This window comes from Solea solea, chromosome 8 (genome assembly GCF_958295425.1).
Source record: "Solea solea chromosome 8, fSolSol10.1, whole genome shotgun sequence".
In the NCBI taxonomy this organism is placed as follows: domain Eukaryota; kingdom Metazoa; phylum Chordata; class Actinopteri; order Pleuronectiformes; family Soleidae; genus Solea; species Solea solea.
The window spans coordinates 17,165,248-17,180,691 of NC_081141.1; the positions used below are offsets into that span (position 1 = coordinate 17,165,248).

The 15,444-nt window shown below is 40.4% G+C and overlaps 1 protein-coding gene across 2 annotated transcripts; it reads right to left on the reverse strand.

Annotated features, from left to right (window-relative positions):
* Positions 1-301: 301 nt before the first annotated feature.
* Positions 302-13,561, reverse strand: ercc6l2 (excision repair cross-complementation group 6-like 2). 2 transcript variants are annotated; one of them, XM_058636774.1, is made up of 20 exons: positions 13,285-13,561; positions 12,237-12,673; positions 12,015-12,131; positions 11,647-11,840; positions 11,318-11,411; positions 11,100-11,167; positions 10,767-10,974; positions 10,509-10,649; positions 9,962-10,078; positions 9,704-9,823; positions 9,553-9,624; positions 8,713-8,858; positions 8,416-8,511; positions 8,109-8,208; positions 7,827-7,979; positions 7,160-7,243; positions 4,388-5,336; positions 4,146-4,300; positions 3,370-3,527; positions 302-2,229 (listed from the first exon to the last, which is right to left on the reverse strand). In XM_058636774.1, the coding sequence occupies exons 1-20, from the start codon at positions 13,310-13,312 to the stop codon at positions 933-935; spliced, it is 4,734 nt and encodes a 1,577-aa protein (XP_058492757.1). In that variant the 5' UTR covers positions 13,313-13,561; the 3' UTR covers positions 302-932. The 2 variants fall into 2 exon arrangements, 1 of the variants encoding a protein (XP_058492757.1); XR_009241163.1 differs by lacking the exons at positions 302-2,229; positions 3,370-3,527; positions 4,146-4,300 and adding an exon at positions 5,775-7,079 and having other exon boundaries at positions 5,268-5,336.
* Positions 13,562-15,444: the final 1,883 nt, after the last annotated feature.

A 15,444-nucleotide genomic window follows, 5' to 3' on the forward strand; every position in this document is an offset into this window, starting at 1 on the left:
GTATTAGTGAGATGGTCATTTTGGACTATTGCTGAACTATGAAACTGTTAACAATCATAGTGATCAACAAAAAGAAGAAACATGCCTCAGCTAAAATGCTAAAATGGAGTTTCGGATTCAGACATCCGATTCAAATCATTTTGACCAGTATCGGACTGATACCGATACCCATCCCTATTTCTTACTGAACATTTTACAGTGAAAAACAAGAATCTGAATATGATAATTATAAATAATGAGGTCCTGGAATGAATGGGAAAATGCAAATGCCCTTTATGACAAATCACTAGGACTAGAAAGACAGCATTATTTTTCTCATTAATGAAACATTTTGATAATGGAAATACATCATGAACTCCTTACGGAGTGCTTTTAATCATGATACATATTATTTTAATGCATAATTAACTCATATATTGCCCATTCTTTAGATCAGTGGGATCAGTCTGCCTCGGACAGCTTCACCATCTTTCACTGCTTCCTTTTCTTCTTCTAATCATTTCCAACACAAGAAGAAAAAGCAATTAAAGACTGTTATGCACTAATAGTGAAACAGCTTCCACTATGTATTAATAGAACATTGGATTTGAAAAAAAGTATTTGATCCACAGGCGATAAATCTGAAACTACTAAGATAATGAATTAATAGTAATATTTCATTAAGATTCATTTAAGATGAAAACAGCAATAAAGCAGAGGTGACGAGATGAATATAAGGCATTAACACAATTTAATTTTAAATCAGCGGTCATTTTGTTGGAAACTCACTGATTTAACAAACCTGATTTTTTTACAGTACAGTAAATAAGACTAGTTTTTTTAAAAAAAGAAAAAGATATGTAACTTTAAAATAATAAAATAGTGTATGTAAAAAGCATTTGCTTCAATTAATTTGAGAACTTAAAACACAATACAACAATGTCTCCTCTGTATTATTTCTTCCATAGGAACTTTTCATTAGTCTTCCACAGACTCTTGCTCTCCTCCTCCTCCTCTCCAGATCGACTTCTCGCTGAAAGTTTCGTGTTGACACAGACTCTCTGCACTTCTGCCAAGTCCGTTAACCTGTTAATACTCTCCTCGTTACCCTCGTTGAGGATGTCCCAGAAGTCTTTGCGACTGCCTCTTGTAACCTGCACGAGTGCACCAGGAGATGGTCGTGTTGAAGCAGAATCAGAACTGAGGGCGATTCTGGATGAAGAAGGGGAGGTCAGACAAGCGTTTTCTGACCGTGAGAGCATAGGTGGTGGTGTTTTTGGGGGGCCTCTCTGCTGGGCACCCCTTGGTTTGGGTTTTAATAAATCGTCGAGGATTGAAGTGTCTCCTATCAGATCTGTGAGGAGGGAGTGATTACTTAAGGCAGAAGGGGCCTGTTGAGGAGGGGAAGCAGACTGGGAATTTTCTCTCCGTCCTTGATCGGTTTCTCTAGTCCTTGATGATGATTTCTGCTCTCGCTCCCTTTCCTGTGCTGTGGGTTTGGATAACATGGCGGACCTGCCATGGCTGAGGTCCGGGGAAGAAGGGGTATCTCTGTCTGTGCGGTTCAGGACAGCAGCAGGCTTCCCAGACCCCAGACCACTGCTGCCGGCATGATCCACGCCAAGACCACCACCGGCTCTGTGAGCTCCAGAACAAGAAACACTACCCCTTTTTGTCCTCCTGTGTCCTTTGGCACTGGAAACCGTTTCCTCCTGCTCCTCTGACTCATGGCTTGTAATGTTACCTAGAGGTTCTAGAACATTCTGTTGTGAGACCTTTTGCGTTTTCTGGGGTTCTAGAACAGTGCGTTGTGGGTTTTTGGGATTTCTCTGTGGATCTGGAATATCATTTTGGCGAAGTCTGGACTTTTTTTGTGGTGCAGAAACATTGTTTTGTGGGATTTCAGGATCAGTCTTGGGCCCTCGACTCTTTTTAGTGTATTTACGCTTCTGGGGAGTATTTGAAAATTCCTTTTGTGGGGTTCTGGTTAAGGTTTCTGTGCAGGATTTTGTTATAGCAGTTCTGGTGGCTGTTGAGGAGGTAGTTGCTGTGGAAGTGGAGGAGGTTGGTGCTGAATCAGACTGCGGGAAATTCTTTGCGACTATATTAGCGAGGTCAGGCTGGTTCAGTGAAGTGTAATACTGTCGCAGCCAACCCAGTCTCTGGCTCGAGTCTCTTCTCAGAACCTCCACTGCAAACTGACGAACGGAGGGAAAGTTGAATTTATTTGCCATTTCCTCCAGGTGCTGCCTGCAAACAAAACACACAACTGTGTAAAAACAAAACGAAAACATCCTTGTACAAAAATGTGTTAAATCAAATATGTTTTGAAATAGTTTCTGCCAGTTTCCTGTGAATGGACATCATATTAACATGGGTACAGTCACTGTATGATGTGTGCCCACTGCAGTGCAACTTAAATAACACATAAAACATATACTATTAATCAAACTTTCTGCGGCTCCATCAGGCCCAGCAGGCTATGATGAATAGTTCTCCATGTATTCATGCTCATATCCAGACAGCCGTGCAGTATTGGGGTGTTTTTCCTGAGCTCCGAGGCAGTCATTAAATTTTTCGTCTAACCAGAATCGGGCACAGCCATACTTCAAAGTCAGTGGTGGTAGAGCAGCATTACAAAGGTGTTATTACCGTTTGTGGCTTTCACTGGAAAAACAATAAATAAACGCAATGGCAGTAAAACACGACGTGCATGTGGATTCAAATCATTAAACAGCAAGGTTAATTGTGGGGAAATCAATATAACTAGTGTGCATTTTCACTTCCTGGTGAGCCTCTGGGCAAAAATACTAACTTCCCCTTGGGGAGCGAGTGTTTAAAAGGCAGAGGGTGGAAGTGAGGCAGTAGAACAAATATATGCACATACATATATGTATATATATACATACATACATACATATAGAGAAGGTGATCATTTTTGGTTCACCTCAGGAGGCGGAGTGGTTAAGGCGGGGAAAACTGCTGCACTCGCAATCTTCAGCGTGGTGCAGGGAAATAGGTAGGAAGAGCTCAGTGGTGGTCCCTTGCTAAACACACATGCACACACACACATTCCCTGAGGGCAAGAGGGGGCGCTCAACACTGTATCCACGCAGGTTTTGGCTTACCTCCCTACACTGCCAGGAATTTCTTACTTTACTCATTTTTTATCACTGCCCCATAACGCCATCCATCAACTTGCCTTCATTACTCCTATCTCCTTTTCTCCTCTTGTTGAAGGCTCCCTTTACTGGTCTTTTTCTCATGATGTGCCTATGAGCTCTTTTACGCTTGTATTTCTCTCATGGTAAGTCAAATTATAAGGTTTTTTTTTTCCCAATGTATACATCTTTATTAACTGCTGTTATCCCTGTTCATTGCTTCCAGTACCTGCATATGGCCTGAGGAGTCTCTCCAATGATGACAGTGGTGTGTCTGGTGTGGTGCACACTCTTGCTGGTGAAGGTGACTGGATGGTCCACACTGGGCCTCTCCAGCCTGACAGTGGCAGAGTATGGTGGACTGTCTGGCGGGCTTGATGACAGGCTCTGGTACAATCACACAAGAAAGAAGTTATGTACTTAGGCAGTAGTGAGTGACCTGCTCATATCTCGGCTTGTTTTTGCAGTAAAAACAGGGTAACTAGAAAAGTAGAAAAGAGGCTCTTTCCCAGGTCAATAGGTACCAATGTTCTCTGTACTGAAATGAACATCTACAGCGTCATCAGATGACCTGAGTCAATCTCCCAATCTGTAAGACTGACACGTTTTATTGTGTTTATTGTCCGACTCTCTTTATCCGTATCCTATCTAAATTTCCCCACGGCAGAAGACAGCGTTGCCTACCCCAGCTTTTAAGGGATTGTCCCAGCCATATTATCTGAAAACATGCTCAATTTGAAGAAGTCCACTGTATGGCAGAGTTCGGCAGCGACATGTGATTTGCATCACGACTCAACTTTAATGGAAAAATCAGTTTGCTCACCAGCTGTCTATAGTCGATCTTTAAATATTATGTGTTTACATCCACTCTCGTGATCACAGGATAGTGCAGATAGCCTTGTTGTGCGTGCATGCTAACATGCAGTTGCCACACAGAGTTTGGAAGAAAGAATTTCTCAATGTTTGTTACATGAAGAGCTAGACCAGTGTTTCAGCTTTGTGTACCTCTTGGGTTCCTAGAAGTTGATTGGCTGGGAGCTGAGAGTACATCTTGCGTTCAAACACGTCTCGTACTGCAGCTCTGCTGATCAGCTCCTCGGCTTTGCTCCCACCCACCACACGCTGGTTGGAGTGGGTATACACCACCTCCTGCACGCCTCCTTCAGACAGAAACAGGCATCATTCATTTTAAAATTCTATTTGTTAAAAGTTGTTAAAAGGCATATGAAATGGACGTTGAATCTGACCTAGGACACTATCAATTGTTCCATATTTCCCTTGAGATGTCGGACTTTTCATACTTGTTGCAGATCTTTTTCCATCTACTCTCGATTGTTCTGTGCGTGGAGATGTGAAGTGACCTCCCGTGAACCTCCCTTTCTTTTTAGGAGTGTGTTCATCCTCTGAAGATGCGTATGTCTCTATGGACTCAGTGTACTTGGATCTGGCCTGGTTCCTTGCACTAGTCGTTTGTCTTTTTCGTTTAACTTCGTTTAACTCAAAAGTGACTCTCCCTCTATCTTGACCTTTTCTCTGTGAATTCAAGGCTCCTTTCTTGGAGCATGCTATTTTCTCCAGGTCAAAATCTTCAGATTCTTCAGAGTAACCCTCAAAGCAGTGCCCTGTGGTTTTGGGCTTGTTGGAAGAGTTTTCATCACTCTCCCAATCTATTGCATTTTTCTTATCTCTCCACCCTTTCAGACCCTGTCGCTTTTTTACAGCTTCATCATTCTCTTGTCGCGTCCTGGCTCCATTGTCTTCATCGTCTCTGTCTGCATCCCTGGAGACGTTCAAGGGTTTTGTCCCAACTTTGGAGAGACAGCCTGAACTATTCTCTGTTTTGGAGCTCTTGTACATGCAGTCATTTGTTTCCAGTTTCTCAGGAATCCCAGCACCTGTGTCAGAGAGGATTTCTTCATCAGAACTACTGTCACCTTCGACCTCTGGTGTTCCTTTCACCCTTTCCAAGAATCTGGAGAAACCATGCTGGAGGAGATTCATTTGGCCAGCACCGATGGCAGCATTCCCACCCCTGTTCCCATCCTCTGCGCTTGAGCTTGAGACCTTCCTCTGAAATAGCTGTCCATCACCATCCTCCTCACTCCCACTACTAAAATCCAGCAACCCTCTAGAGACCTTTGATGCATCTCTGTTCTCCTTGATAGCTTCACAATTCAGTGTAGAATCTCCAGGTTCCTGAAATGAAACAGTTGAAACAAACAGATTAAAAAAGAGGGTGTTAAGCATAACATGTAGTTTGGGGTGGGTAGTACGAGAACAAGAAACTGGCATAAAAATTGTAAATAAACCGTGCATACACTGCAATAGACAGACACGGCCACAAAATTCCACCAAAAGCCTGTAAATGCTTTACTACCCTTGTTTATGCCATCTTTCAGTGGACAAACCCATGTGACATTTCACTGTGTAACGCGAAACAGATGTTTGCAACAGTAAATCAAAATAATAGACATCAGTGCAACATATGCCCTCCATCATAATGTAATATGAAGCAAACAAGGGGGTCACAACATTTCCTGAAGTAATATGAATGGGCTTTTATTGGAAAGGCCACCAACTGTGATTGCAGTTTGACAAAAGTTACCAAATAAGTCTTCTGCAGAGCTTACATACCTAAAGCTCCATTCTGTGCATGTTTAGGAACTCCAGTGTATTCAGCACTGCAGGAATCTGAATAGCCCTCAGAGGAGAGTCAGTCTTGTACAAAGGACAGTGTGCTGTGCTGTGCTGTGCTGTGCTGCACAGCAAAGGCCTGGCTGGGAACATGATGATAAGGGGTATCACTGTGTAAATAAATATCTAAGAGGAGATGATAGACTTCGGTGTGGTCTGCCCCTTCCATTAGGACAAGCAAGTAATTATATCCAGCTGTTTCACACAGCATCAGTGAGAAAGTGAGAGGCACACAAAGAGAACTCAATCCTCTAGTTTCGCTGAACTACCAAGAACAGAGTGTAAAAAAGTTTTCTGTGAGCCAAGGCCTTAAAGAGGTACTCAACCCAAGATCCATTGAACTACAACATTTTAAGAGTAGTAAATATTTACGCCCCAAGAGTTTTCTGTATATAATTTGGAGTTTTTACACATACGGAGAACAGGAGCTTATTGTCTGCTACAGTTTTCATAGCAAAAAAAGAAAAACTAACATTTAGACACAAGGAACAGGGCAAGATGGCGGCACATGATCCACTGTGGAGGCCCCTAAAGGGAGAAGCCAAAATAATAAGAAGCAGCAAATACTCAATATTTTGAGATTGAGGCTAAATTTAAGTTTCAAAAACAATTCTCTTTGACACGTGTGGCTGTGAGTGAACTGCAGCCGTGATCAGACGAGCATCTTGGGCTCTGGCCAAACATTACCAATGAACAAGATAGACACTGATGAGGTAACTAAAGCAACATTCTCGTCTTTGCTTGGCGTCAGTCACTTCCCTGTTCAGCCTGACTGGCTGCTCTTAATAAAACTATCTTTTGCTTTTTTTTATGCTTTTGAGGGTTCCTGTTGCAGTGCTGGGAGTTAGTCGTTGCTTGATATTAGCAGCCTCCATTAACGAAAACTAAAACAACTCACTTGCTTATTCATTGTTTCGGTAGAAGTCAGCCACTGATGTTTTTTCAGTGGCATACAGGAGGGCACATAGTGTTGTATGTCCATTTCTGGATAGTACTTTAACGACAGCTGCAGTGAGGTATTTCTATTTAGCATCTAAAAAGTCATACAGATAGACATCTCTAGACATTATCCCTCTAATTGGGTATAGAACCTTTTTTTGTGAAAAAAAAAAAAAAAAGAGACGACAAAATCAAAAGAAAAGTTTAAAGTTAGAATTTGTGGGTTGGTTGGTTGATTGACAGACAGGAAGATCCCTGTAGGAGGTATCCCCCTTTCACATGGGAATAGAAGGATGAGTGGGCTGCCTGGGAAAGAAGATGGAGTGAGGGATGGGAAAGATGAATGCCCCATGTTCGGGGTCCCTGAGAAAGGCAGAGTTACTCACGCTAACTCCTTTCCTGGCCTCCGCCTTCTCTTCGTCTGTGTGTGTGCTGGTTGTCATTACTCCAGCCTCCACTTGTCCTTCTCGCTGAGAGAGACACACACATTGTCCAACATCAGTTTGGCATGGTACCACTCATCAACATTGGACTATTACTCTTCAGTTTTAGTAGACATAAAATTGAACAATAAAAGAGAGGTCACTTTTTATTTGAAATTCAAACATGCGGGGGAAAAAGCTGTAACCTTAAGGCTAAAATTAAAAAACTGAATGCTTAATTTAGTTTAGCTTGTGATCCAGCAGCAAAGGGTGCTCTAAAACCCCACTATCAGATTGAACTGTGGCGGTTTTGACCTTGAAGGTTGTAGGTTCAACCTGCTCTGCTACAGCTCATACTTAACCCCACATTGGTCCTGGCGGCTGTGGTGGGAGAGTGTAAATGGGTATGAAATATGTGCGATAGAAAACACGCTGCACATAGCTCATGTATGAATGTGTGTAAATGGGTGAATGGCAAAACTGTAGTGTAAAGCAGCTTTGAGCGCTCATCAAGACTAGAAATGCGATATATAAATACAGACCTATCATGCTGCTGATATTAAGTTAGTATCAAACTACATATTAGGGACGAGGTAAATTGAGGCAGTGCGTTACAGCAGAGCAAGCTAACCTGTAGTATCTTGCGTGTGAGACATGTTCCTTGAATCTGCAGCCTGAAGAGGTTGTTTATTCCAAACAGCTCCCCTTTATGGACACCATGTCCCTGCACGGCCTCAAAATAACGCCGGGAGCTTGCTTTCTCAACAACAGAGGACTGCAATTGCTGGAACAAAAAAGGAAATATTAAAAATGTATCAAAATTGAAGCACTGAAGTGACTTGTATGTGGAAAATAAAAGTTATCAGAGAAAGTATCTTTAAATGATGGACATGTGGTCATAATTGTGTGGTACCTGTTTGTAAACTTGTCTCAGGTAGATAACTTCCTCCACTGTTCCTAGTGAGATAAGTCTGAGAACAGTCACATCTCTGCACTGGCCAATACGATATGCCCTGAAGGGGGAAAACACACACACGCACCATACACGGGCATATATATACAAATCCACAAGCATACACATTGGTCCAGAATTTGTGTTACATTAATCAGCACAGAATATAACTAGGTTTTCTTTAGTCCTACTAGGGAAAGTGACAACAACTGCTGCTAAAATACAGTGTAAAATTTTAGTTGTCTGTCAAGCTGTGGCTCCAACGTACCTGTCAATAGCCTGAAGGTCATTTGCTGGGTTCCAAGTAGGGTCAAATAGCACTACAACATTGGCTCCTACAAAGTTAAGGCCAAGACCACCGGCCCTGACAAAAGAAATCAACACATACAAGGTTTAGAATGTTTACCCTAAAATATACATTAATAACACATGCTGGTATCAAAATAGCAGACGCAAACACGATACTGAATGTTCTCATTAGTACATTCTCAAAAGGCGATCTGTGTTAACAAGTATAATAAAACAAACCACATCTTCTCTATATAATATTTAGTGTGCTACTAACATGGTGGAAACCAGGCAGAGGTTGATGTGAGAGGAGCTGTTGAATTCTTTGACAATCTGAAGTCTCTCTTTGGACTTGGTGGTGCCGTCCAATCTGCTGTAGTCCAGTCCCTCTGCCATGCAGTAGCTCTCCAGCACATCTAATAGCTTAAAACGTTGATAATACAAGAGGCGATCGAAAGAGCAATGTTTACAACAATACATTACAGACAGTGTCTAACTCTAAATCTACTATAACAATGCAACTGTGTGAGAGAAAATGTAGATGCTAGACAAATAAACATGATGAAAAAAAAGCAATATCCCTTGTATATTTATATATATACTATAGGGATAATACTGAGCCTGGCCCTGCATGGTCTCTAATTCCATAAAAAAGTCAAACAAAGGACATGAAAACATGACCTCAGGGCATTCACATATGTTTTCTTACTGTCTCAGGTGACCACAACCATTAGACAATCCAGTCTAATTGTCAATTAAAGTCTCATTTCACTCCCAAATAAAACCCAGGGCTTATTTATTAATCTGTGCCATTACAAAACAATGCCTCCTGAAACTGTTTCTTCTGTAAACACATCAACTGCGAATTAAGAGAGTGTGTTTAAGCAATTTGCTGTGCTGAAACTTAAGGTGAACGGATGTGACTCAGAGACATGAATCTCTAAAAACAGCGTGTTCCAAATCAGACACCATTTAAAACCTCTTTTGATTACATCACCATGGGATGAAATAATTTTGGTAAAAGGAAAAAATCTCGCAAAGTCATCGACAGACTTGATGAATGAATGATTTCAGCATTCATTAGGCACCAACAGAGAGAGAGAGAGAGAGCTCTCACCTTGGTTGACAGAGAAAACAGCAGTACTTTATCTCTCTTCTGCAGATAATATTTAAGCAGCCTCTGCAAAACCTGAGAGGACAATGCAAAGATGTTAACGTTAGCTGAAACAGCCTGTAATAGTGATTTAGCCTTTGTTCCTAAAGCATACCTTCATTTTTCCACTGTACATTGGGTCCGACAATGCCTCAAACGCTTCATCCTTACATCTTTGCACAAAGTCTGGAAACTTTTGGAAAACCTTCTGACAAATTGCAGTCAAATACTTTTCCTACAAGAAATGAACTGAATTAGTGAGACAAATGTGGAAAATGTGGTATGAACTTATAGAGTCTGGAGGCTTTGTCCAGGAGATAGCCATCGTAAGTTAGTATACATGCTAAATCAGTTACGGGATAAGTGTTTGTACCTGTTTCTTACTGGTTCCTGCAGTGGACTGAAGCAGTGCCACATGGTTGGCAATCTTCCTCAGTATGGCCAAGTAACTAAAATAAAGATCCCTAATTTGAACGCCATCTGAGTTTGTCTGTAACAGAAGAAAATGTAAATAATGGATGTTTTTTTTCAACCACACTGGTTTGATATTTGTTCACAAAGGTTCCTCCTTGCATTCAAAGTGCTTATCAATCAACTGGCAGATTGAAGAAGCTTCTAAGTTTCAAATGTGTACTGTATTTTAGTCCTGTATTTCATGCAGAAATCCAGGACTTGTTTAATAAGTTTACCTATATTATTCAAAATATTTTTTACAGTTTACTTAACAGACAAAAAATGGGTTAACATAGCTTCAAAGCACCATTAGTAAGTGATGAACTATGTTTGTGGACTAGATTTGATAATTTGAACAAAGATATTATCTCACACTCACACATTCCCTGAAATAGAAATTAAAATCTGCAGGAATAAAAACATTTCTTGGCATAGAAGCTTGCATGGTGTTAAAAGGGGACACTAACTGCATAGCAGCATCTTCTACGGGTGCGCCCACTTCCACAGTCACATTTCTCTGACGACCTCAGCAGTAACGTAACATCTTCAGTATCCAGCACTGTCTGATACACAGTTTGCTGAAAGTCTGTCAGAGAGCAATACACCACCTGCGGAAAAATACAACACAGCAAATATTTGAGGGGGCTTTGAGACACCATAATGTAGACTGTGAGTTTCTGGAGAACACAAAGTCATTAACGTTATAAACCAATAAGCAGTCTTACCCTGTCATTCTTCTTAGGTAGCTGATCTCTGATAAGAGATTTCGTCCTTCTGAGGAAGCAATGAGATATCTTCCTTACCAGGGCTCTGACAGCTTTCCTCCCTGTCGCTAGGGCACGTTTTGTTGCACTGTGCCGCTGCCCTTGCTCAACTGGGTCTGAAAACTTGTTCTTGAAATGTCCCAAGCTGCCAAGACAACCAGGTCTGGCCCTACACAGAACATAATATACACAGCTGACTATATTCTTCAACAATTTGCCAATTGCAAAAATGTACATCGCACTTCACAGAACCAAATGACTGAAATGTGTTAATATAAATGTCTCTTTAAATACCAGTCCATGACACACCACAGCTCCTCAAGGTTGTTCTGTAAGATGGTGCCAGTGAGACCAATTCTGATCTGAGGGTGAAAATAGGTACATCTTAATCCAAATGTTAGGCTAACTTTACCATTCACTTAGCAGTTAATATTTCTGTTAATCTAAAAAAACTTTGTTACAACACTGATATACTTAAATAATAACACTCACATTGAAAAAAGATTTCTAACCTTACATATCAGCTCCTTCATAGCCTGAGTGATTTGAGAGTTTGGATTCTTTATCTTGTGGGCCTCATCTACAACCACAGCAGACCAGTCGATACTGCAGGCAGACCACAGGTATATTTTCATTAAAACCCTCCTGCTTCCTCCATATCCCACAGCCAGGGGGAACAGTGTCATTCTGAACCGAGCAGGTCAAACTGACCCACACAAGGCAGCAGGAGGATTATCAGGAAAATACAAAGAACATTTATCGCTTTTTTTAAATGTGTGTATACAGAAAAACCATGTATGTTACCATGTCATCATTTGTGTGTGTTGATCAAGGTTCTTACTTATTAAACTGATCCAGACAAAGTCGCAGAGTCTCATAGGTGGTGAGAGCAATTTCAATGCGTCCCTTCTTAATGCGAGCCAGTTCCTCCTCTTTCCTCAGGCCATGGACAACCACAGCCTGGAAATAACCCCACGCATCCAGTTCATCTTTCCAGTTATAAAGCACTGACAGAGGAGCCACAATGAGGAACACCTGGATCACAGAAAAACCACAGTGATCCAACTCAGTGCTTTCACATTTTCTTAAACCACTGCTGCACTTGATTTAATGCACTTGGTACTTAAAAATATGCATTTGCTATCCTGAACATGATTTTTACGATTCATAACATTCATCTTAAGTTACATATATGGCAGTAGTACCCACTTTGTTGGGTTTACTATGTGTCGAGGGGATCTGACTCTGAAGAAACTGTGGCCTGTTCCTCTTCGTGTCCTCCCATGTGCCTGTTTTGTGCAACACAGCAGCAAGAAAACCAATGACCTAAGACAAGGCCAAAAATATTCATAGAGAGAACAAATATAAAGAAGAAATGCAGACATTTAAACTATTAAAATGTTTTGCAGCTAGCAACCGCCTTCTTCTTACCTGTACAGTTTTTCCAAGGCCCATGTCGTCACCCAGGATACATCCACGGGAGCAGATGTAGCTATTGTAAATGAACCGTATACCTTCCCTCTGATAATCCCTCAGGTATCTGTTGATGGTGTAAGGGACTCTGTGTCCATCAGCTTCACTCAGCTCTAATGAAACACATAGCCTGGTGTCTGTGATGATGCTGGGAAACACTGGTTTCTCCTGGTTGAAGTTATTCAAGTCTGGTCTTGAGAGTTTAGAGACCGGTATAGCTATTTCCTCATCTTCCTCTTCCTCCTTCTCTGCATCTTTATTTTGGTCAGTAAATATCACCCATGCTGTGGAATCATTGCTGTGAAAGTTGGATTCCAGTCTCTGGATGGTTGCTTCTTGCAAAGTGCCATCTCTTGGGTTCGGAGCCAGACAACTGTCACCTTCACGCCACTTTGCTGTGAACACAATGTCGATATCGTGTCAATGTTAATTAAAGATTTCTGTCTGTAAGATGACAGTAAAAGGTAAAATATCTGTTTTAAATTGTTCATTTGCGTCTTAAATATGCAGCACACCCTTATGTATCAGAGTTTGCATACTGATCATTAGTCACATTGGCAGATCTTGGTGTTTGGTGATATCCGATAATACATTTTAAAGCTAATATCTGCTGATACCAATATCATGCCTGTAATATTGTGCATCCCTTATCTAATTAGGGATGGGACGATACCACTTTTTTGTGTCTGATACTGATACCGATATCACAAACCCGAGTATCTACCAATACCGATACAGCCTGATACAGTCATTTTAGACCAATTATGAACGAGGAAGCTGTAAACAACACATTTGTGCTGAGTCATTTCAAAGACACAATTCTCCAACTGTGTACAATTTTACCATGTATTATACTGAATAATATATCCGTTAGTCGCTAAGTATTTAGAGTAGAGAGTAGGTAATCATATGAGATATAAAGTAGCTGCAGACGTTTTCACGTTTTGAAAAACTAGAAACGTAACTACCAGAGATGAATAAGTGAATGAAAGGACGTCTTACAAACCTTTTTCACCTGTAGAAGTTGAAGCCATCAGGAAACATGACAACACTCTCCTCTCTGCTTTCTCCTGTGGGGGAGCTTAGCTTGTTAGCTAGCTTGGTTAGCTTAGCTTGCTTGTAAGGAAATGCAACAGAAAGAAGCGAACAGACAAAAAAAGCTCGTGTAAAAAGTCATGTCTTCACAAGTAAGACGCTAATTCTTTATCCTCCGTTTATGTTCAGTGAGACTCAAAAAGCCTCAGACACCGACAGCAGCAGCAGCAGCAGCCACACTGCCTTCAGCTGAGTGTTTATCAATCTTCACAACGGCGCCCGCACTTTCCATTCATTTTACCGACTCAAGCTAAATTAAATTAAATAAAATAGAGACAACGAAACACTTTATGATATATTTTCTTTACTTTACTGACGTCCAAGTGGGTCAAAAATGGTAAAGTCAAATATTTCTGGTGTCAAAACATTGCAACGAAAGTGCTGCGTGGAATCTAAATGACCTTACCAAAGCCCTGTTACACAGAAGCAAAGTGTGAAAATATGGCAGTTATTTACTCATTTCAACAATTTGAAAACAAGAAAGAATTTCAAGGCAAATACTATCTTAATTTATCTTTTGTTATGTTGCTCATTGTTACTCATTACTTACTAATCAACATGTAATTTAAGAAGAGAAGAGAAAAATAATCCTTTAATCCTTTCTTGAAGGGAGAATTTAGTGTAACATCAGCACTATAGTAAAACAATGAAATAAAAACAAACAATCAAATAAAACAGTAAATATGATGATAATAATAATAATAATAACAACAATAATAATACATACATACATTTCTTCAAAGTACAGTTGGAATGTCATGTGCAGTTGCTGTTTGGAGTGCTACACTATGAGGTTACATCTTCATTTATTTATTGATCTATTTATTTATTTATTTATTTGTTTGTTTGTTTATTTGTTTGTTTGTTATTATAAGTATTAACTTTATGTCATGTACTAATGTGTTAAAGCCAGGAGGCCTCTCCAAGAATGTGATTATGTTAGACATTTATTCTTGATTTATAAGATAATATCAGTTGACATTTGTGCATAGTTCCTATGTCCATTATTTGGTCAATTTATTTACCTCAAACCTTGTTATATTAGAGGGAGAGAGAGCTGTTTGAGGTACTAGATTATGGAGAGTAGAGAGACTTTGAGGAGCACAGACAGGAGAATAACACACATTCATTGCATATGAAGGTGAAAATAAAAGAAGTAGTAAAACACATGTGACCTGAGACCTGAGTCTTGGTGGTCTGTAGAAGTAAAAAAGTTTGTCTATGTTTCTCTCTTCTCTGGGGTTGATATGATGGCCATCAGTAAGCTCACTTTAAACTTTGGTACACATTTCTAAACACACGGCAACACTGTCTCAGTTCTCCATCCCCGATTTGACTTTCCCTAAACGTTGGCTGTGGCGCTCCAGATGAGGCATGACAAGGTCCGCTTATCGCCATGCTACGCTGCCATACAAAAAAGGAGCTTTTTGTTCCTGTTTTCTCTACACTGTGAATTTATAGGGCAGCTGCCACAGATGTTCTCATAAAGAAAGTCCAAACACTGATGTCAAACGGTTTACATACTGCACTCGATCTCATACACACTTGTTCTCTCACTGAACCACGAGGGCCTTCGCTGGCCTCATTTGCAATAATATATTACTGCTCGAGCAGATACAGTTAGATCATTGGCTGCAGATAACAAGTTCTCATCAGCAGTGATTGTCACAGATGACTAGTTGATTGTGTTGAGTGACGGTCTCAAATGGACTGTGTTCGGCTTCAACTCTGTTTTCCCGAAGCAAAGTGTGAGCTGAGTTTTCATACTTAAATGTAGCTTTGTGTTTTGTCCAATGTATGTTTATTTTTATGAAAGTATTTACATTTGCAGTGACTGCTCTTCAGCATTTCACCCATACAAAACAGTGTTTTTCCTTATTGTGGTCAAAAACTTTAAAAATCAATATCACATAAGACAGAAAACATTTTCTGTTGACATATCACATCACTTTCAGCCATTTCATTGCACAGAAATAAATGGAAATTTGTGTTTGGATGATTATTTCTTTGTTGTTACAATACTTCTTGGCAATAAATCTTATACCGTTGGAAAGCCTGTTTATTTATAAAT